This window comes from Symphalangus syndactylus, chromosome 2 (genome assembly GCF_028878055.3).
Source record: "Symphalangus syndactylus isolate Jambi chromosome 2, NHGRI_mSymSyn1-v2.1_pri, whole genome shotgun sequence".
NCBI lineage: Eukaryota > Metazoa > Chordata > Mammalia > Primates > Hylobatidae > Symphalangus > Symphalangus syndactylus.
The window spans coordinates 12,624,961-12,648,267 of NC_072424.2; the positions used below are offsets into that span (position 1 = coordinate 12,624,961).

General features: G+C 44.1%; 2 protein-coding genes across 19 annotated transcripts in view; one reads left to right on the forward strand and one right to left on the reverse strand.

The window, feature by feature from the left end:
* Window positions 1–1,974, reverse strand: part of BCCIP (BRCA2 and CDKN1A interacting protein) — a 30,283-nt gene extending 28,309 nt beyond the window's left edge. For 2 of the 5 annotated variants that reach the window (XM_055245910.2, XM_055245930.2), the window contains exon 1: window positions 1,692–1,969. In XM_055245910.2, the coding sequence (XP_055101885.2) occupies window positions 1,692–1,916 (225 nt within the window). In that variant the 5' untranslated portion in view covers window positions 1,917–1,969. Of the gene's footprint in view, window positions 1–1,691 lie in introns of all 5 variants that reach the window. The other 3 variants (XM_055245922.2, XM_055245918.2, XM_055245902.2) reach the window with 2 other exon arrangements.
* The window catches only part of UROS (uroporphyrinogen III synthase), a 41,649-nt gene continuing 20,316 nt past the window's right edge, over window positions 1,975–23,307 (forward strand). For 4 of the 14 annotated variants that reach the window (XM_063616831.1, XM_063616834.1, XM_063616855.1 and 1 more), the window contains exons 1-6: window positions 2,287–2,428; window positions 12,523–12,611; window positions 12,789–12,872; window positions 13,920–14,022; window positions 16,805–16,879; window positions 21,582–21,656. In XM_063616831.1, the coding sequence (XP_063472901.1) occupies window positions 12,549–12,611; window positions 12,789–12,872; window positions 13,920–14,022; window positions 16,805–16,879; window positions 21,582–21,656 (400 nt within the window). In that variant the 5' untranslated portion in view covers window positions 2,287–2,428; window positions 12,523–12,548. Of the gene's footprint in view, window positions 2,429–3,469; window positions 3,561–12,522; window positions 12,612–12,788; window positions 12,873–13,919; window positions 14,023–16,804; window positions 16,880–21,581; window positions 21,657–23,307 lie in introns of all 14 variants that reach the window. The other 10 variants (XM_055245961.2, XM_063616843.1, XM_055245979.2 and 7 more) reach the window with 5 other exon arrangements.

Consider the following 23,307-nt stretch of genomic DNA (forward strand, 5'->3'; position numbering starts at 1 on the left):
CATTATTCAGGACTTAAACTTATTCCTTAGATATAAATACATTCTGTAAATAATGCTCATCTAGTGTTTTTTTCTTTGTCTAGATAGACGTCTGGGACCTCTGTCTCAGACTATTGTGGCACCACCAGGGAAATGGGCAGCAAATGGATTATCTGTCCAACACCCTTTTCCTGGGTATGGGCTCATCTCCACATGGCTACAGCAGGAACAGTCATGTTTGTAGAAAAGAGCCCTGTCCCTTATTCCTAGGTGATTTAGAATTAAGACTGTGGTGGTGTGATAGATTTCCCATGTTAACACAAGAAGCATTGATTTCTATAATCCAAAAGTAATAAAACAGCCAGTCAAAGTTCTAAGTGAAAAATGGTGAGATGGCATTCAAGGCATAGAGCCAAGGTAAAGATTTGTAAGGGAATATTGATCACATACCCACATGTCACCCCTAATCCCGCATCCATGCTTCTCTCCATGCTCCCCTCCATGCTCATCGTGACTCATGATTACCTCTCTGATTTTATTTCCTATCACTCTCTCTTCCTTATTCTGATCCAGCCATCCAGGCTGCCTTTCTGTCCCTCAATTGTGAGGACTCTTGATTTTCTGGTAAATGAACTAGAAAGCCAATGCAGCATTCTGAGCAGAGGCGTGAGATCAGACCTATAAGATCCCTCTGACTGTAAGTGGAGCATAGACTGATTGTAGGGAAACAAAAATGGAGAAAAGCAGGCCGGTTAAAAGCTGTTATATTAAATAGTAGTCCAGGCAAGAGATGATGGAGGTGTGGACTACGATGGTCTCAGAATCGGTGCTGAGAAATGTCTGGATAACAGGATTTACTGATGGACTGGATATAGGATGAGGAAAGGGAAGAATTAAAGTTAAGCCCCAGGTTTTGGGTTACAGCAGCTGGTGACTTTAGGGGCCATTTATAGAAATGGTGACAGTTAAGAGAGGCGCATGAGTTATTATACAAATTCTGCTTTGGACAAGTTAAGGCTGAGGTATCTATTTAAACATTCAGTAGTCTGAAGGATCATTCAGTCCTAATTGTTTATTAACAAATAATAAGTACCTATATTGCCAGGCACTACGGTAGAACCTATTCTGAAGAAAGGAACCCAGTTCTATGAGCCTATGAAGTCAAAGATTTACCCATGTCTTGAGTCTGCTGCCCCAGGAGCCAGAAAGTACAGCCTAGCTGAGATCTGAAGAAGGAAGAGGAAACTCTGCAGGATGAAGAAGAGCATTTGAAAAGGCTTCTACGGTAGAACCAGGCAGGAGCCTTCAAGAAACTGAGGGCCCCTGTGAGTGCCGCCTGCAGAGTGAAGAGGAGGACAGCTGCTGCCCCGAGGGGAGAGGGTCCCCTCTGCGAGCCCGGGGGTGGCCGATTCAGAATCTGAAGCTTCAGCCTGAGAACTAAAGAGGGCGAGAAGAACACACCTGTTGTGGCAGGCTTTTTCGGGGGGGAAGCGGGTTGGGAGGTTAACCGGACCGGAGTAGGCCTTTAAAAAATAACTACTATGGCTGCAGTGTGTTAAAGACCGAGGAGAAACCTGAGAAAGAACTTATCTCCAGTTTCTCCTCACAGACCCTCAGGGTCAGGGAAGACCCTACACTATTTTTACACAGCCTGGGCTTGCCATAAAGTTTTTCTCAAGTATAAACCAGCTAGGGAAGCGTGTCCTTCTCACCTCGTCAATGACCTCGTCCTCTTCATCCTCTTCCTCGTCACTGTCGTCATCGTCTTCGTCCTCATCCTCGACTTCATCTTCCTCTTCGTCGTCGCGCTGGACTGGGGGGTCCCGCGGCTGCGGAACCACACTTTCCACGGCCCGCCGCTTGCACCTGGACGCCATGTTGCCGCTCACACTGCGCTTGCGCAGCTTCCCCTTGCCTGACCTTCCGGACCAGCCCATATTAGCCAAGTGGGTGAGGGACTACGAAGAAGCTCGGCGCTGAGTGCACGTCAACCCCAATGCCCCTGCCGGATTCCGCAGCCATGACCCCTTACAGTCACGTCCAGCTTACGGTCCTATCTTGCTTTTTTCTTCCGCTCTCCACCCTCCCTCACTCCTCCCAAAGCTTCCCCTCCCCTTCCCGTAGTGGTTCAACCCATCTAACCTCTGTCCTCACTCCGCGGCCTGGATGTCTGTGCGCTTGTGCGAGCGCCTAGCTGTGCGCGCGGCCACCCACGCGACCCCAGGCTGAGGTGCTTGGTCCTGGGGCCTGGCGCGGGTGGCCGCCGCGGCCCCTCAGGCTGCGTGGGGAGGGGGCCGCTCCCGCGGTTGTCATTGCTCCTGCAGCCTCAGCAGCCTCTTCGCTGGGACTGCCCGACACCGCCCCCCGATTGGGTGCCCGCTGTGTGCCAGGCCCGGTGCTGGGCACGGTCCCGTCTCTTAGCCCAGTCGGGCCTCCCCAGCCCCGCGAGGTAGGTGTCGCCGCCCGCGGTACCGGTACAGACGCCGAGGCCCGCGGGCGTGCAGGGGACCGGCCCAGGGCGGTGTGTGACACAGCGGGGCCAGGGCCCCCAGGCCGCTGCGGACCTGGTCCTGCCCAGGCGGGGAGGTCCGCGGCCCCTACGGCTGCGCCGGTGACGGAAGGCGCCTGCCCAGCCTACCCTCGCCGAGCTTCTGGAGCGCATTTCTTGACCTAAAAGTTTTTTTTAAAGCAGGCACCGCAATTAAAAATGCTTCGGCGCGGGGGGCGAGGAAGGGGGGGGGCGGTCGGGGGCCTTGCCAGGTGGCTCACGCCTGTAATCCCAGCACTTAGGGAGGTCGAGGCAGGTGGATCACCAGAGGTCGGGAGTTCGAGACCAGCCTGGCCAACATGGCGAAACCTCATCTCTACTAAAAATACAAAAATTAGCCGGGCGTGGTGGCGGACACCTGTAGTCCCAGCATTTTGGGAGGCCGAGATGGGTGGATCACTTGAGGTCAGGAGTTCGAGAACAGCCTGCCCAATATGACGAAACACCGTCTCTACTAAAAATACAAAAACTAGCCAGGTGTGGTGGCGCGCACCTGTAGTCCCAGCTACTCAAGAGGCTGAGGCAGGAGAATCGCATGAACCCAGGAGACGGAGATTGCAGTGAGCCGAGATCGTGCCACTGCACTCTACGCTCCAGCCTGGGCGACAGAGGGAGACCCCATCTAAAAAAAAACAAAATGCTTCGGGACCAGTGGGGTAGTCTAGATTAAAGACCCGAGCCTATTTTGAGAGAAGAGCGGAGGGGCCTGCGGCCCACTGCAGAGTGCGTGTGCCTGTGCTGCCAGCCCCTGTGGCAGGTGGGGATGAGGCCCGGGGCGGCCAGGTCTTCCTATTGCTAGAGAAGCGGGGTTCATCAGCTTTCTAGGAATAAGATCTACGGTTCTCCATTGACTTTTCTCTGTAAAATGAGGGGGGTGGGTTGGATATGTTTGATTCTAGGAATGGAGTGAGCTGCCCTAATAGGCTGCTTCTGTTTAAGCAGGGTAACATCTGATAAATCAGTGCTCCTTCATCAGTAGGAGACGGCGTGCCCTAAAGGTCCCAGGAGCCCAGATCGCCCATAATCGTGTTCTGTGAGTTCCGTCTTTCCTGGGAGTCTCTTGTCTACCCGGCCACGTCATGGATATTGAAGTAATACTTACACATCAGCGCTCCACATCTGATGGGGCAGCTTGAAATGGCCCCTTTGGGTCGCACAACTGCAAAAACATGTTCTTGTAATGGAGAAGAGAGGAAGCTGTCAAAAAAGACCTATCAAAAGGCTAAGATTAGAAAAAAGACTCAGAAAGACCATGCGAACATATCAATAGAGTTGCACTGAGATATGGCCAATTTTTTTTTCCTGTTTCTTTATACTTTTTTATGGTGGTAAAAGATACATAACATACATTTTACCATCTTAACTATTTTTAAAGATACAGTTAAGTGGCATTAAGTGCATTCACATTGTGCAACCATCACCACCACCATCCATTGGCAGAACTCTTTTCATCTTGCAAAATTGAAACTCCGTAATTAAACAGCTCCCTTATTCTCCCCCCATGACCTTTCCACTTTCCATCTTTATTAATTTGACTATTCTAGAAACCTCATGTAAGTGGAGTAACACAGTATTCTTCCTTTTGTGACTATTTCATTTAGCATGATGTCTTCACAGTTGATCCCATGCTGTAGCATGCATTAGGATTTCCTTCCTTGTTAAGGCTGAATAATATTCCATTGCATGTATAGACCACATTCTGTTTATCTACTTATCTGTCGGTAAACACTTTGGTTACTTCTACATTTTAGCTATTGTAAATAATGTTGCTATGAACATGAGTATCAAATATCTGTTCGAGTCCCTGCTTTCAATTCTTTGGGGTGTAAATGTAGGAGTGGAATTGCTAGATCATATGGTAATTCTATGTTTATTTTTTTGAGGAACTATACTTTTTTGTAGTTTGCAAATCTTTCACAGTAAACATGGATCACTTTTGTAAGACAAGCAGGGGCAAAAGCCTTACTTTATGCCTCAGATTAGTTCCCAATGTTGAGCTCACGGTCAGAGTGTGAATTAGAATAGCGAATGTGAAAGTAAATACAGTGCTGACCCCAGGGAACTGAACTCAGCAGGTACTAGCTAGGTTGCTTACCACTCGTTCAGTGTTCATCTTTAGCTCAGAATTTATCTTAATGAGGCAGAGGGATGGTAGCAAGTGGTTAGGAGAATGAGCATGGGCTTCAGACCAGGATCCAAATTCCATCCCTGCCACTTACTGTGCTGTGTGACCTGGGACAAGTTACTCAAACCTCTCAGGGACTTGGTTTCACCTCCTGCAAATAAGGCTAATACCACCTACCTTGCAGGTTTAAGTGAGGATTACAATCTTGCATGTAAAATGCTTAGCCCAATGTGATAGTTACTTTTATGTGTTATCTTGACTAGATCACGGATGCCCAGATATCTGGTTAAACATTATTTCTTGGTGTGTCTGTGAAGTTGTTTTCAGAAAAGATGAGCATTTGAATGGATAGACTGAGTAAAGTGCATTGCCCTCCCCAAAGTGGGTGGGCAGCATCCAATCTGTTGAGGGCCTAAATAGAGCAAAAAGCCAAGAAAGGAAGAATGTGTCCTGTCTCCTCCTGACAGCTTGATGTGGGATATCTTCTGCCCTTGGTGCTCCTGGTGCTGAGGCCTTCAGACTCAGGCTGGAACCTGCACCCTTGGCTCTCAGGCCTTCAGGCTACACCACCAGCCTTCCTGCTTACAAGTCTCCAGCTTGCAGACAGCAGATCATGGGACTTCTCAGCCTCCATAACTGCATGAGCTAATACCTTACAACAAATCCCTTTCTAGATGTAAATATATGCCATTGGTTCTGTTTCTCTGAAGAACTCTGACTAATACACCCAGTAATTAACATGAGTAAATGCTCAGTAAAAGAGTGGCTGTTGTTATTGCTGATACTCAGAACACCATGACATAGAAAGTATGGGCTTGAGGTTTGACTCTTTCTTACCAGTAAAGTGCCCTTATTCCAGTCATTTTTTTTCTTTTCTTTTTCATCAACGATTGATGAACATAAGTATGAGGGTAAAATGGCAGAGCAAGCATTAGACTGTAAATCTAGAGACAGGTTGAGCCCTCTTTTTACCAGTGCCGAGGTGAGTTTCATGCTGGAAGCTTCAGGAGCAGCCGGGGCTTCTCCCGCCTTTTTCCCCCTCAATGGGAAATAACAGGTTTTATTATTTTCGTTGGAAAAAAAGGCAGAGGAAACCCGGGACGCTACACGGTTTTTAGGCCCTAGCCTCACCAGTCTCACAAGCCTCCTATCAAGGAGGGCCATATAGTGCCTCTGATCTGCTTGATGCAGACCCTAGGGTCCTTCCCACTCCCATGAGCCACCCACCAGAGTGAGCTAAGAAATCAACTGGCAGAGAGCAGAGTCACGTATGGCCAAGAGGAATTGTTCTGGGGGTTGATTAGTAAGAAGAGAGGGAGGAGAAGAAAAACTGCACAGGGATCAGATGCCTCCAGCAGAAGAAAGCAAGGCATAGAGATCTCTTACCATCTGAGTCACGTGGCACCAAATATATTACCAGTGGCAAATCAGTAGGCATCTGCAGCAATCTCAATTCTTGTCTCTTCAGAAGAAAATTCAACTGGGAGCATAAGGCAGAAAAAGTGACCGAGGCAAGCTTCAGAGCAGGAGTGGAAGTTTATTTTTAAAAACTTTAGGCTGGGTGCAGTGGCTCACGCCTGTAATCTCAGCACTTCAGGAAGCCAAGGCGGCCGGATCACGAGGTCAAGAGGTGGAGACCATCCTGGCCAACATGCTGAAACCCCATCTCTAGTAAAATACAAAAATTAGCTAGGCGTGGTGGCACATGCCTGTAGTCCCAGCTACTCGGGAGGCTGAGGCAGGAGAATCGCTTGAACCCGGGAGGCGGAAGTTGCAGTGAACTGAGATCACACCACTGCACTCCAGCCTGGGTGACACAGCAAGACTCCATCTCAAACAACAACAACAACAACAACTAACTTTAGAACAGGAAAGAAAGTAGAGTACGCTTGGGAGAGACCTAAGCAGGCAACCTGAAGGACAAGTGCTGCGTTTTTCTTTAAGGAAAAGTAATCATTCTCTCTGTTTCAAAGATGCTGAGTAAATTTGAAATTGTTGTTTTCCCACAAGGTGAACAAATAATGAGCACCTACTACAGGAAAGAAAGTGCATCAAAAAAGCCAACAATGGAGAGGTTCACAGCCCCTTTCCAACATACAGGAATCTGAAACTGAGACTGAGGCAAAAGCGGCCTAGACTGGAACCCAGACCCTGGCCCTCCTGTGCAAACACCTTCTACTCCACCAAGCCTCTTCCTAAAGCCCAAGGTGGCGATGTGTTAACCTATCTGTTCCTGCTTCTCAATTGATTTCATTCTCAATCAGCCTGATAATACGTGACTCTAGCACAGCAAAGAATCATCAACAACAGAACCTTTTAATTTTATATTATTATTATTATTATTATTATTATTATTATTATTATCATTGAGACAGGATCTTTCTCTGTCACCCAGGCTGGAGTGTAGTGGCACGATTATAGCTCACGGCAACCTTGAACTCCTGGGCTCAAGTGATTCTCCTGCCTCAGCCTCCTGAGTAGTTAGGACTACAGGGATGCGCCACTATTCCCAGCTCCTTGTTAACAATTTTTAAAATTTTTTGTAGAAATGGGGTCTCGCTATGTTGTCCAGGCTGGTCTCGGACTCCTGCTCTCAAGCAATCCTCCTGCCTCAGCCTGCCAAAGTGCTGAGATTACCAGGCACGAACCACTGTCCTGGCCTAGTTTTACATTAGAAATGCTTTCAGTGTTTGGGAATGATTGTATATAGGATTAAAAAAGAAGAGAAATGCTTTCAGTGATGTCAGACAAAGGATAAGGGTAGTAGTTGGGTTTTTATTTGCAACACATCTCAGGGAACCTCTTTATTATCCAGAAGCCTAAACTTCATGCCAGCATCAGTTTTATTACCTAAGAGAACCACAGATTAGAACCCAGGAGAAATATTTTTTCTGTTTACAATGGGTAGATTGATTTTGCTTTGGGGTGTTTGCATAACTAAACTAAGCACTTTGTACTACAGTGATACTTTATATTTTTATACCTCTATTTTTCCCAAACATTTTTGTATTGAAAGTGTATGTGAGGCATAATATAGCGTAGGGGGTTAAGAGCACAGACTTTGGAGCCAGACTGGCTGGGTGTGAATCCCAGCTCTGCCACCTAGCAATTCTGAGACTTTGGATGAGTGTCATCCTCTGTACGCCTCAGCTTCTTCCTAAGCCTCGTAGGTGGACTTAATGCATGTGAAGCTCTTAGAATAGCGCCTGGGAGGCAGTAAGTGCTCAATAGATCTGTTTGCTGTTCTTACCTTCTTTGAGTCACTCAGCAACCCTAAGGCTTGGTAGGGCAGAGGTTGTTCCCATTTAACATGGGAAAAAACAAGATCACACCATGGTTAAGTCATAAAGCTGAGACCAGAGCCCAGGTCCGTTGGCCCTTAGTCCTGTGCTTATTCTGTGACACCATACTTCCTTCCTTACATTATCACCTTAGAGAAGGGAGAAGGTAAAAGGGCAAGCAGAAATGAGGAAAAGAGAGGATAAATACATGTATAAGGCTGGGTGCGGTGGCTCACGCCTGTAATCCCAGCATTTTGGGAGGCCGAGGCAGGTAGATCGCCTGAGCTCAGGAGTTCGAGACTAGCTTGGGCAACATGGTGAAACCCTGCCTCTAAAAAAAAAAAAAAAAATACATCTATAAACAAGAAGCTTCCCGTTGCTATTAAGATAAGAGCCACATTCCCTAATATGACCCAACGAGACCCAGCAGACTTGGCCCTGCCTGCCTTGCTGCCATCCCTCACCACTCTGCCCTGTGCTCACCAGCCGCTTGGACTTCTCGTTTCTCAGGTGAACCGACCTCAGCATCTACAGTGCACCAGCCCCCGTTCAGGCTTCAGGTGCACTTCCACGAGGAAGCCTCTTACTTCTGTGTTAAGTAGGATATAGATTCGGCCACTCCAGCAGAGATCCAAATGAACAATGGCTGAAACAGGATAGGACTTGACTTTTCGCTGATGCAAAAGTCCTGGCTGGAGTGGTAGCTCTGTCATACAAAGGGGTCTGTGCTCCTTCTGTCTTGTTCCATCATCCCTAGGTTGTCCTCCGAGTATGAAGGGGCTGGCCACCCCATCCACATTCCAGCCAGAAAGAGGGAGGGGAGGGGAGGGACCAGCATTTCCTTCTAAGTGCGGGACTCACAAGTTTTGCCCATCACTTCACCTTGCATCCTGTTGTCAGAACATCGTCACCTCGTGACATCTAACTACACATTGTTATTTTTGGCAACCATTGCCCGGTTAATGAGCGATACCATTTCTATGAGGAGAAGGGAAGCGTAGATGTTTAGGGACAACTGGCAATCTATACCACACCACCCAGTCCCAATAAGATGTACCAGTTATGAATCTTGAATATTCTTTCATAAGTCTTACTGCATTATGACTATGTTTTTGCTGATTTATAAAGTACCTATTTGACCTTCCTGTAAATATAATGATGTAGGGACCATATTAGATGCCTACTGCCTAGTACAGTTACTGTTCTAGAAAGATGTGATTTACTGATAGGATTAAACTGGACAAACCAAAAAAAGTTTAGGTAGGATTCAAAGAAGAAAGACACTTCTTTTCAGCCTGGTCCCAACCATTTCAAACTAGGCCGTAGACAAATGGTTTTGCCTGGAATTATATCGGCAAATCCTGATAACTGCAACATGAAGCCTTGATCCAGTCACTTTTACCTTGCCTTTGCTCAAGCCAGCACCCCCGCCACAACTCTGATTCAGTCACCGATGCCTTTCAGCTAATCTGCTATGACCCATGGGGTCCGTGTCCTTTCTTGCCTCAGAAGTCGTGGTGTTTCTGAAGTGTAGATCCCGTCACTGCAATCCTGTCTTCAACCTTGTAGTGGGGTCCTTTTTCTCATGAAATCCAAAGCTTACCTTGTCCCTCACACTTGAGCCACACCTACCCTTCTCTCCTAGGGATACCCAGGCCCCTTTCTGACCCTTGAATATTTTCTCCTCACTGCTGCTGTCATTCAGATCATATATGCCAAAATGACGAAATGTCAGCTCCCCAGAGGTCTCCCTGGACAGGTAACTAGTTATGAGCACCCCAGTCACTCTACCAGATCACCTCATAGCACTTACTAGTGCTGAAATTATTACACACAGCCCCAGTAAATAATGCAGACCTTAATTTACCTGAGGGGGATTCCAGGCTTGGGATTTGGCGTCACTGCCTGAGAACTATATAGAAACATTTGTGAGAGGCTGGCTCCTGGTATTTGAAAGCATTACAGAAACATTCTTTGCAAATGTGGGGATAATGTGGGGATCTGTATCTCAGAGGCTAGATCCATGGCGGAACATGGTATGGGGCTGAGGAGAACCCTGTGGCCACAGGATTGCCTGCTTCCGAGCATTATGTGTTTGCTTTTTAATCCCCACACTAATTGCTTGCTTTGTGTGCCACAAGAGGATTTATGCCTTAGACGAAAATGCCAAGTTCTCCCTGGCATTCAGTGACATACGGATTCCTGGAGCTGCCAAATTATAAGGTGAATTAGAGTTCAATCAGAGAACAAGAACCAGTAAGGCCGGGCGCCGTGGCTCATGCCTGTAATCCCAGCACTTTGGGATGCCAAGGTGGGCGGATCATGAGGTCAGGAGATTGAGACCATCCTGGCTAACATGGTGAAACCCCATCTCTACTAAAAATACAAAAAATTAAACGGGCGTGGTGGCGGGCACCTATAGTCCCAGCTACTTGGGAGGCTAAGGCAGGAGAATGGTGTGAACCCAGGAGGCGGAGGTTGCAGTGAGCCAAGATCACGCCACTGCACTCCAGCCTGGGTGACAGAGCGAGACTCCATCTCTGTGATTGCAAGGAACTGGCCTGTGCAACTGTGGGTGCTGGCAAGTCTGAATCCACAGTGCAAGCCAACAAGGAGGGCAGGCCTGCAGGAAGGGCAGGTGGGGAGTCGCACAGGCTGGAATTTCTTCCTCAGGTCTGCTGTTATTAATGCCTTTGGACTGACTGAATCAGGCCTACCTGGGTTATCTAGGATAATCTCCCTTAGTTAAAGCCAGTTGATGTATCTTATCTCTAAAATACCTTCACAGCAACACCTAGAGTAGTGTTTGGAAAAACTGAGCACTAGAGCCTAGTCAAGGTGACACAAAAGTGACCACTGCAGAAGGGTAGGCTCCTAATTTCTATGTGAGACACATTTTAAGTAACTTTAGGAAGTGATAGGAACCATACTGCCCATTCCCCCAAACCCCCAGTCTCTCTAGCTAACACCTTGATAACAGCAATATTAAAACTTGATTTCATAATTATTATATTTGTTCACCAGGTTTGATGCTTAGATACAAAGCAGTTAATTTTGAGCCAATTTTCCTAAAATGTTCCATAAATAATATAATACTCCAGAAATATATTCAGTAGTAATTTATAAGTAATGGCACCCAGAATTGGCACATTTCTGCTTCAAACAATGTAGTCTGTTGACTCTTAGCAACCACTGCATAATATTTATTAAGTAACTGGTGGGTCTAATGCTATTTATGGAATGATAATCTACATCTCAAGCAGATTTATTCTGCAGTTTCTCAACAGCATTTATTGGTTGGTTGGTTGGTTGGTTGGTTGGTTGGTTGGTTGGTTTAGAGACAGGGTCTCACTCTGTCACCCAGGTTGGACTGCAGTGGTAGGATCACTGCTCACTGCAACTTCCTCCTCCCAGGCTCAAGTGATCCTTCCAAGGAGCTGGAACTATAGGTACATGCCACCAGGCCCGGCTAATTTTTTAATTTTTTGTAGAGATAGGGTCTCACCATAGTGCCCAGGCTGGGCTCAAACGATCTGCCCACCTCAGCCTCCCAAAGTGCTAGAATTACAGGCATGAACCACTGTGCCTGGCCAGCCTTTGGGATGATTATAATGTGCCCCCGCCCCCGACCCCAATACAAGAGGAATATAGTTTTCATTGTAAAAAAAAAAAATTTGTGTAATACTGAAAGAGGTGAAGAAAATAATCATTGTAACCTACCACTCAGAAATAATTGCTATTAATATTTTGGTGCATATCCTTTCATTTATGTATGAAAATCTATAAAATCATACTGTTTACATAATTCTGAATCTTGCTTTTTTCTTAACATTATTTTGTGATTAAATAATTCATGTAATTATTTGTGAATATTTTAATGATTTCATAGATCTGTAACATGATTTATTTAACCATTCTCTGATCATTGGATCTTTACATTCTTTCCAGCTATTTGTAATTCTAAAGAATTCTAGTGTGAGCATCTTTATGTTAATCTTTGGACACATTTATGAGTGTTGCTTTAGTATTCTTAGAAGTGCAATTACAGGGAGAAAGAGGATGAAGTATATAAGGCTTTTGATGTCAACAAATCATTTTCCAGGTTGTTAGACTCTCTTATGATACTTGACAACATTTAGAAAACATCATTTAATAAGTAGAAGAGTCAATATAATTATTTCCTAAAGTGCCTATGAGCTACTTAGCATATTTATCTTGAAATGGAAAAGCTATTTATCTCCTTAAAACATATGATATCCATTTCTCTGTTTGTTGTTGATACAACCCTAAATTTGCATCAGTTCTCTTTCCCGAACTATAAACGTTTCGCATAGGACACTTGGCTTTCACTAATGGCTTTCATCTGTCTTTCCAAGCGATATCAACTGCTAACATGCTCTTTCTTGGCCTTATCAGTGACAGGGGTCTTCAGAAAGAACAAGCCCATTAGCGCTAAGTCATGGTGTAGGAGGGATAGGTCTCTTCAACAAGCATTTGATTGCCTTCTTCTTGTGTACCGTCCCCATTGGAAATTGCTTAGGAAGAGTCTTTGAGATCTAATTAAGATCTGTTTCCTTGCTCTGTCACAGCGCCCTGTAAGGACTGCCAGGCAATAATGAAGGTTCTTTTACTGAAGGATGGGAAGGAAGACGACTGTGGCCAGGATCCGTACATCAGGGTAAGTGGCCTGAGACTCCTTATCCCATAGTGTCCTTTCTACGGAGTCAAGGGGCCTGGAGCAGGCAGGGGTGGGGTCTGCAAAACCTCAGAGGAACTGACGCAGAATAAATTGTTAATGTTTCCTTATTTTAAAAACAGCCCTAGCCAATCCAGAACTATATTCTTTCATTTGCAGGAATTAGGATTATATGGACTTGAAGCCACTTTGATCCCTGTTTTATCATTTGAGTTTTTGTCTCTTCCCAGTTTCTCTGAGAAGGTAAGGCCTGTTGTGACTGAGCACCATGTTAGTGTTTGATTTCTTCCTTGCCAGCTGAAGCCAGAGTGGGACTGTTTTACTGTCTCCTTATTTTATTCCCAAACTTTAAAACAAGGCAACATAACCTCACCTGGCTCCAGGAGGCTGCTGCTATTGGGAGGCTCTGACTGAGCCTCTATCAGCCTCTCCAGAAAGCCACCCAGACTCAGAGATTGGGGCCCAGGAGAGCAGGTCATGGTGAGAGCGGCAAACCTGCATTGCTCTCAGCAGTCCTAGAACGCTTTCACTCATCCTCTCATTTAATCTACCCCTCACCCCCAACTTCTGCAAAGCAGGCCAGGGAGGTGGTATTTTCCCATTTTAGAGATTGGGGTCTCAAATTAGGCAACTCAGCTAAGACCTCTAGCAAGTAAGAGACAGGGCTGGGACTCAAACCCAGGGCTTCTGCCCACAACTTCAGTTCTTCTTCCAGTGAGGAGTGATAAAAATTGCAGGAGACAAGTCCAGTACAGCCTTCCAAATGCTTCAGAGTGAAAATTCCATGCCCACAGCTTCAGTGAAGTCAGATGTATACAGCAGCCTAGTGCCTGGCTCAGAGTAAATATTCAGTAGATGATATCACCTTTATCCTCTTTGAAAATCAGGGCTTCAGCATTGATATCACCCCCTGAATATTCCCATTTTTATTACAGATTCGGATCAAGTCTTCCCCCACTACCTGCACCCTACTCTAATCCCAGGCTGCGTCAGGCTTCCCCTCTGTGCTGCAGTGCACTTATCACCCTGTGTTTCACTTGTCTCTGCCCTAGACTGTGAGCTTCCTTGGGGAAATACTGGGAATAAGGAATTCACCTGTGTATCCTAAAAGTCCTAGAGTAAATAGTTCCAGGCACATAGTAAGCACTCAGTAAGTTTTGGGGGGATGGGTGGAAGAAATTAGTTTGCCTACTACTATTGTGAAGCATTTGGAATTCTGAGTCTCAGCTCCTTGGAAGATGTTGAACATAGCCATCATATAAAATGCCTTTATTGCTTTTTGGTGTGCAGCTTTCTCATCCTGAAGATTACGGGGGACTCATTTTTACCAGCCCCAGAGCAGTGGAAGCAGCAGAGTTATGTCTGGAGAAAAACAATAAAACTGAAGGTGAGGGTGAGTCTGCTGTGGATTCCCCTGGACATTTATTTACTCTTATTTCTCCTGCTGGGAGACTAAATTCCAGAAGCAGCTGCACTTCTAAGAGAAGTGAGTGCTTAGTGGTATCAGGTCACAGACTCTGCCTTGGGAAATAGGAGACAGGGCTGTCTCCTAAACTCCCAGACAGATGACCCTGAGGGGGACTTTCCCCTGTCTGTTTGTTGTTCACCTCCTAGGGACTGATATATCCCCTTAGAAGGTATCAGGCACCAGCTTCTTCCTCTGAAAATAGGATAAATACTACTTTCCTGAAATAGAGATGATGAAAAAATCTAACTGTGAGAAAATGGTCAGTGCCACCATGTCAGGCACTTAGTGACCCAGTCATCTCTTTGACTTGTCTTCCCACCTCCATCCCTCACTGTCAGAACAGTATGAAAATGGCAGTGCCCGTTAACAGAACCCTGGATTTCAGCCTGAGCAAACACCTTATTAATAAATGCAATTGAATAGCTTCCTAGCTAACATTATGGATTGCCTGTTGTATGCCAGACCCTGTGTAATGAATACTTCACATTCATTACCCCACTTAACCCTAGATAACAATCCAGAGCACACATTGCTATGATCTTATGTCTTATGTTACCATTGAGAAAACTGAGGCTGGGATAGTAAGCACAGAACAAGTCAGTGCAGAGCCAGGCTTCACACTTGGGCCACCCACCTCCACAGTTACACTGATGAGCGGAGGCAGCAGGCAGAGTGGTTATGCAAGGGCTTTGGAGTGAGTTAGGCCTGGGTTTATGCAGCTATTTGGACCTTAATGACTTCCTTGAGCTCTCATCATGGGATTACTACTAATAGTAATGGGATTATCTACTAGTAGTAGACTGTTAGTTAGGTAGAACTTACTGAATGCTCACTCTGCGAGACGCTGTCCTGAATACTTTTTCCTGTGAGATAGATACGCTTAGTATTTTCACTTGGCAGATGAGGAGCCTGAAGAACAAAGGGTATGGAACTTTCCAGGCCCCCACAATGTGTAAAGCACAAGTGCAGGATTCAAGCTGCAGAGTCTGAGTCCCGAAGGAAAGCATCCAGGACATTACCTGGAGCAGAGAGGGCATGAAGTAAGTGACAGTATGGAGTAAGTGACAGTATGGAGTAAGTGACGGTGGTGAGTTCTGGTTATTCTGTCTCCACATTTAACCAGGCTTCGTTGTAGCCTAAACATCCCACCTTCTTGGTGATTTCATACACACGTTCACCTCCTGTTGAAAAGAAAGTCTGAGAACCTAAGAAACTCAGAGCCAGCCAGGTGCAGTGGCTTATGCCTGTAATCCCAGCACTTTGGGAGGCCAAGGTGGGCAGATCACTTGAGGTCAGGAGTTCTAGACCAGCCTGGCCAACATGGCGAAACCCTGTCTCTACCAAAACATACAAAAATTAGCTGGGCATGGTGGCACATGCCTGGAGTCCCAGCTACTCAGGAGGGTGAGGCACGAGAACCACTTGAACTCAGGAGGCAGAGGTTGTATGAGCCGTGATTGTGCCATTATACTCTAGATGGGGAAGCATGTGTACTCTTTCCCAGTGGTGCTCTGGGTGCTTTTTCTTGCAGTTGTATTTTTTCCTTTTGTGTGTGTTTTGAGGATGAAGATAATGAAAAAGAGGAAAACCCTAGAAAGGTCACTATAACTCTTTCTGATGCTTTATAATAAAGTTTAAAATGCATTTTCCCACATATTTTCTTATTTTGATTCTCACAACAACCATAGGGAATAAGCAGTAGGAGTATAGTTAATCCCAGTTACCTTGATGAAGAAACAGACGAGCTGCATTAACTGACTTACCTGGGACACACATCTTAAGGGGCAGAGCCGGCTCTGTGGAAGGCATTCTGACTCCACTCAGTGCTCACTCCAGTTCTGCTGTGAGGCTTGGAAAGCAGTTTGTTTACATGCTGTGGATAAGTTTTGAATAAATACTATTGATATTTATGGGGTAGGCAGCAAAGTGGAACTCAATCTTTGGTTACCATTTCAAATGGAATTTCCCTTAATGTAAACAGTAGAGGAGTAATGCTCTTGAATTTAAAGGAAAGTTATGCTCATGACCAGATTTTAGAAAGGAAGAACTATTATTTCCCTGTTTTCTAAAAATGTAATGAATGCCCAGTAGCTTTATGATATATTTATACAATCCATTTTCTCTTTGTGTTTCTTTAATCTATATTTAAATATTTTGTTTGATCATAAAATGATAATCTGTATCAAATTGTATTTGTTAATTGACTTGAAATTTATTATTTTTACTTTGGTGTAATGGATAAATGAACCCTCTCCTCTGAGATTACAGTTTGTTGACTACTTTCAGATTTATGTCCCAAATAAACCAATTGGATTTCTTTGTTAGACATTTAAGTTGCTTTTTTTAAATGACCAGTGTCTTTTTCTTTAAAAGTCTAGATTTAAATTTTTGATTTCACTATGCAAATTAATTCTTCAAGTTATGTTGATTTCCTGGTTCCCATTAAAATTCTTCTAGAACCAACTGTGGAAATAGGCTAATATTTCAAGCAAGGAATACTAAAACATTTATGAAAGCAATTTTTAAAAAATTGCCTATAAAACATGAACAAAGTGAAAATGGAATTTTAGTTTGAGATGCTGTTTTCTACATTTGGTTACTAATAGTTTGCTTTGCTCAATTTCTTAGGGTGAACAAGCAGCTTTGGGCAACAGGCCAAATGGCCACTTTGGTATTTACAATTCACATATCATTTCATGTTTTACAGTCTGGGAAAGGTCTCTGAAAGAAAAATGGAATGCCAAGTCCGTGTATGTGGTTGGAAATGCTACTGCTTCTCTAGGTAAGGAGTCAAGGTAAAAATAAAACAACAAAAAATGGCTTAGCCTTTTGAGTTTTAAAAAACATTTTAACTCAGTCTAAAAATATTAGTTTTTGCTTATTAAATTTGCAAAAATTAATTAAATATACAATACTACTGATAAGAATGCAGTGAAACAAATATAATCAAACGTTTCCAAATGGCATTAAAAACTGGTTTACATCTTTTGAGAACCACTTGGTCAGTATGTATGCAAAAGCTTGATTAAAATGTTTGCACCCTTTGGCTAATTCCATTGTGAATGTACATAATGCCACTGAGTTATGCACTTAGTGATTAAAATGACAAATTTTATGTTATATTTTTACTATAATTTTTTTAAAAGCCTAAATCTCCAGATAGTGATACTATAGTTGGTTTTTATAGTTTTCTTAATATTTTGTGCATTTTTCCAGTCTCGAGTCTATTTATTTTTCTTAAAGCATAAAATGTAAATAGTAATCATTAAAAATTAACATTAAGCATTTTAAATACTTAAAACAATGCTTAGCAATTGTCATAAGTTAGCCTGTAACTTTGCTTCAGAACAGTTCAGTTTGTCCAGTGAATTTGAAAATATTAGAGGAATGTATGAGTGAAAATAGTTTAAGAATTAAAAGCACATTTTCCGGAGAACAAAATGAGATGGGGAAGAAACCAGCTGGGAGTTGCTAAGCTAATTAAAAGATGATTCCTAGATCTTCTGAGCAGCATGACTTTTACCACAAGCTCAGCAGATCAGCCAGGGAAAGGGAATCAGTGGCTTGGTTGCCAAGGAAACCATCATCCCTCCCGCACATCTCTATCGAAAAATAAGTGAAGAATTTGCTTGTTACTTTCTTTTATCATTTTTTCCTGAATGAGAAGAGAAAAGAAAATAGACAGTTTCTTTCATTCTCTATATTTCCTACCAAAAACTCAACTATCAAATATACAGTATATTTGTACATTTTCCAAACTTTCACACATTCTCTGATAAGCAAACATTTTGAGCATCACATGCCCTTCAGTTTGATTTCAGTAGCATCACTATGCATTTTGCTGTCACTGTCCTGTCATATGAGAAGAAAACGAGAAAAAAGACTATGGTGATACAATGATGAGCATCTACGTATTGAGACTTAGAGTGGCTGAGAGTGGACCATATCAAGTGCAGCACAAGCAGCAGGGCCTTGGTCTCAGTTAGGCACTCACTGGACGCAGTCTGGTCCCTGTTTATTCGGTTGCGAAGGAAAAGGACATGTTCTAAATGCAGGGAACATATTATCAAAGGAGAGAGGAAATTAGAAATGTTGTAACTTTTAAAAATGTCTTTGAAAGGAAACCACATTTTTCCTTGACATGAAAGTCAATCACCCAACTTTGAACATTCTATTTTAGCTCACCTTTTCAGATATAATAATGCACAAAGGAGCTCTTTTGAGTAGGTACAGGGAGGAGGCATTGCTTGAACTCTCTGAGGTTTCTGTTCAACTAGAATCTCAGCAGGAGCCTGGAGAGTTATCAGAAGTTGAGCACCAACAGCTGGGAGGAGACCGGGCCCAATGTATTATCTTTGCTGTGTAGCAAATTACCCCCAAATTACCCCAAAACTTACTAGCTAGAAACAAGCATTTATCATCTCAGTGTTTCTGTGGGCCAGAATCTGGGCATGATTTAGTGGGCTTCTCTGTAACCAGGCCATAGTCAAGCTGGTGGTCAGGGCTACAGACATCTTGAGGCTTGACTTGGGGGAGGGTCTGCTTCCAGAATCACTCACATAGCTGTCAGTGGGCCTCAGAAGATCTGCTTCCCAGCTCACTCACATGGGCCTCTCGAGAGGGCTACCTAAGACATGGCAGCTGGCTTCCCCTCTCACAAGGCAATCCAAGAGAGAGCAAAAGAGAGTGCCTACCACTGAAGCCACAGTCTTTTTATAACCTAATTTTGGAAGTGGCATCCATTTCTTCTGCCATTTCTTTTTGCTTGAATCAAGTAAGTCCAGCCCACACTCAAGCGGAGGGATGACACGGGCATGGATCACAGGGATCATTAGGAGCCACTTTCCACTGCCCACAAGCCCTCTAGTCAAGAGCTGCCCCTGGCTCCCTAGAGCCTGGGAATCAGGTTAGGAACGTTGGACATTTGAAGCAAAGAGAAGACAAGGTAGACATTTTTCTTGAAGTAGAAATGAAAACAAGGGTCCAGTGAATAGCAAGGGATTTTGGTGTGGAAGTCCCGTGAGAGAAGATGCCAGTATTTCTTTGTAAGTGTTGCAAGCTGACATAATTTTACAGGTATTATTGATTAATAATGGATGGCAAAAAGTACATGCTGGCTGGGTGCAGTGGCTCACACCTGTAATCCTATCACTTTGGGAGGCGGAAGCAGGCAGATCACTTGAACTTAGGAGTTCAAGATCAGCCTGGGCAACATGGCGAAACCCTTTATTTATTTGAAAATAAATTTAAAATAAATAAATAAATTTTTTTCAAAAGTACATGCTATGTAACATTATACAGTAAGTCCTCACTTGACATTGTTCATAGGTTCTTGGAAACTGCCACTTCAAGTGAAATTATGTATAATGAAACAAATTTTTTTTTCCTTATCAATGTTGTAATGAAAACATGTTGAATGAAACGATGTTATTCAAGGACCTGCTGTATGTCATTTCACTTACAGTGGCAATTTCCAAGAATCTATTGTTGACATTAAGTGAGGACTTACTGTACTTGGTCTACATAAAATCTCCTGACAACATTATTTGGTTCAATAATATATGCATATTTTAATAACATTTTAATTTTTATTGAAGAAGCAAAGATGGTTGGCTTGTGGTTTGATGCCTTGCAACTCAGCCAGCCATATCCTAGGGAAGCCTTCCATTTGGCTGCCCAAAGGTCAGATGCCCCAACTTTCCCATCTGATTGCAAGGTTGGATCCACGCGCCATTTAGTAGGCACTGTTGCTTGGCCTTGTAAACCCAGACCAGTGATGTCACAGAAGATAGCTTAGCAATTAACAACTTGGAATTCATAACACAGAAAGACTCTTTGTACCAGCCTGGGCAGCATGGTGAGATCTCTTCTCTACCAAAAATTAGCCAAACTTGGTAGTACATTCTTATAGTCCCTTTAACTGTGGCAGTCAGTGTCTTAACCTCTCAGATGTAAAACATACTCTCTGGAAGGTTTATTTAACACAATTGGAGATAATTTGAAGTTTCACTATCAGCTTTTACTTGGGCAGGGCGCTTAAGATGGGCTTGCCCAGCCAGAGTGTTGGTTGAAATGTCATACTGACTTGAAGCAGAGTCAGTCTTGCCACATGCAGGGACTGAGACCTTAGACCAAATATGCATTCCCCAAACATTTCTTGAGAGCCATGTGTGGACTGTGGGGTGAACCAGGTGGCCCCAGTCTCTGCCCTCACGAATAGAGCTGACCACTGCTTAATAGCTTCCTTCTCTCTCAAGTACAGTAGTAATTGTTTTGCTCACAGGGTTGTGGTGTGAGGATCAAATGAGCAAGTTTTTACTTTGTGATCAGCAAAGCTATATATGAGAGTTAATGTTCTGGTTATGGTTATTATTGTTTCATTACTTGGGAAAAATGCATATTTATGTCAATATTGATTACCAGCATCACTGCTAAGTTCTTATGTCTCAGTTCAGTTTCTGTGGGATTTTTACAGGTTTTTTTGTTTGCTTTTGTTTTTCATGCGTTTAGCTCTTCTAAACTCAGAGAGGAGGTCCAGCCTGGGTTGCCACTGTAGCATAAGCAAGGGCTTAGTTCCTGAACTGAGTTACAGCTTTATTTTTCTTTGATTCAGCATGTTTTTAATGATCCATAAGTTAAAAGCTGCTGGTGTTTTTATTAAAGCTGCCATTTGTTACTAACCAGCCTCTTGTGTGACCTGTAAGTGGAAAGCCCACAGCACTTCCCTCCTCAGAGGCATTCCGCATTCTTGTGAGCAGGTAGCAGTGTTGACTGAGCCAGCCCCTGGGGCCTCCCTTCATCAGCATGCTTTGTGGAGTGGCCAAGTGTTTGCTGTCTGGAAAAGTGCAGGGGGAGCCTGGGTCTGGTAGCTTCTTACTTGGTTCATGAATAGGGGTCTCACAAAAGTGCTGGTATAGCCCCTCATCCTAAATGACTTGTATTTGTAGCGCTGTGGGTCTCTGTTAGCAGATTATTATGAAACCTTTCCTCCCCTTCCTTCCATTTTAGTCTGGCCATGTCAAGCCATGACACCTTTCTGGATGTGGTCTGGCCACATCCTCCCAACAAAATGAAGGCTGTGTAATGCCGATATCAAATGCCCGTCATCTCTTTCCTGACTGAAGAGAAAACAGCCTTTGTTGAGCGCCTCCTAGATGGCAAGCAGTTTGGTTTTATTATCTGATACGATCCTTAAAACAGTTCCATATGGTTGGTGTTTCCCTCTCTTGTAGATGAGCTATGTGGGGCTCAGGGAAGCTAGTTAAGGCCTTACCCAGCCTACACAACTGGGGTGCAGGTACCAGGACCTCATGCTTTCTCGTCTGAGCAGACACATGCGATCTTCCCTCAGTGGCTTTCAAGAAAAGACATCCTCTATGTGATTTGTAAACTGCATACCTGTGTATTTGCACGTTAAAAAATAACGCGGAACAAAAGGACTTCAATAACTGTGTTAAGAAATACATTTCTTTGTTGTTTTCCAGTGAGTAAAATTGGCCTGGATACGGAAGGAGAAACCTGTGGAAATGCAGAAAAGCTTGCAGAATATATTTGTTCCAGTAAGTAGAAAAAGATCACTCCAAATGAAGCCCACTTATTTTTTGTTGACTTCACAACCACTACCTAGGGAAAAGAGTATTTCCTCAGTGCATTCTTGGTGGTGAGATTGATTGGTGAGCAGTGTGTAACCCACTCTGGGACCATAGCCTATTTGTATTTGTATATGTCTATACTTGTGTGAGGTTTAGCCCACTTCCTTCTACCCCCTATACCAAAGAACTTGACTAGAACATAATACAAAATACAACGTTTGGGAGATAAAACCAGAGGAGAGATCACTTAAGGGATTCCAAAGAGAGCAGAGGCAGGAGGTGTGAGTGGGTGCTGTCCCCTTCCCGAGGACTGTCCTTTCCCTTCTCAGGAGCAACTTCCGTCTCTGAATTCCCTCCCCCAGCTTGCTCCCAGGTAAAGAGCTGACTCATCATTGGGCTGTCTATGGACTTGGATTTAAAATGGCACTTGTTCTAGGGGTGTTAGCATTTAAATGGGGACTTAGTCTTAAACTAATTATGGAATTTTAGGCTTCAGAAGATAGATAGGCAAAAATTCTTGGAGCAAGAGGGATGGGAAGGCTGAACATCTACTTGTAGGTCAGCCCCACCTCTAAGATGCATCTCTCTTCCCGTCTCCTCCCTGCATGTCCAGTACAACCGCAAGCTCTTACACCCTTGTCATTTGACTCCTCCCTGCTGTAGGTATAAGATCATACACCCCCATGAGAGCACGAAGTAGAATCATCTTGTCTTAGATTGCTGAAGAGGAGGAAATCCAGGCTTTCCTAGAGATCATGAGCTAGCAAACTTCATCTGTTAAGGATATTTTAGGCTTTACAGGCAAATGGTCTGTCAGAACTACTAATCTCTGCAACAGAAGCATGAGAGCAGCCATAGGAAATACACAAACAATGGGCTTGGCTTTGACCCCAGGCTAGAGTTTTCTGACGCCTTTCTAAAATTGCTTGAGTGTCTGCTGAGCTGGGAGGCCAGGGTCAGATGAACTGCTGACAGCTGAGAGTTTCCCCTAAGGTGATCCCAGGAGAGGGGTATATGCCTTGGCCCTTGGGTGGTGAGATCAGGATGAGTGGTATAGGGAGAGAGTACACCTTAAATAGGTCTTTTTTTGGCTTCTGAAACAGTGATACATGGTTTTGTTTCTGGCAAAACAAAGTATTTGTGTTATAAAAAAAAATACTCCTAAAGGTGATGTGTTGGCCTTTCTTGACTTGCAAACTTGTACACTAATGTCTTATAAGGCATTACTTATAAGTCTTCCTGCCATAAGTCATTGCTGTTGCCTGAAGGTTCCCTAGCTTATATTTTTCTGTGTGTTACTCTGAGCTTGTTCTAGAGAAAGTCCTGCATCTTTTTCTACACTGTGGTCTGAGGATCCCTGGAGCTCAGTTAGGCCCCCGACAGAGTCATCTGGGTTGGGGGCGGCAGTGAGCAGTCAGGGAACAGCAGAGATACTGCTGGGCCCAGTGGATCCTTCCCAAGTTCTCCAATTCTCCTTTTTTCTCTTTTCTAATTTCTTTTAAAAATAACTTCTTTGCACCTTTCCTGAGTCACTGTATGCTCTTTGTTAACATTGAAGACTAGCATTTACTGAGTGCCCAGCTTGTCTCAGGTACGTAGACACGTGGCCTGTATGATG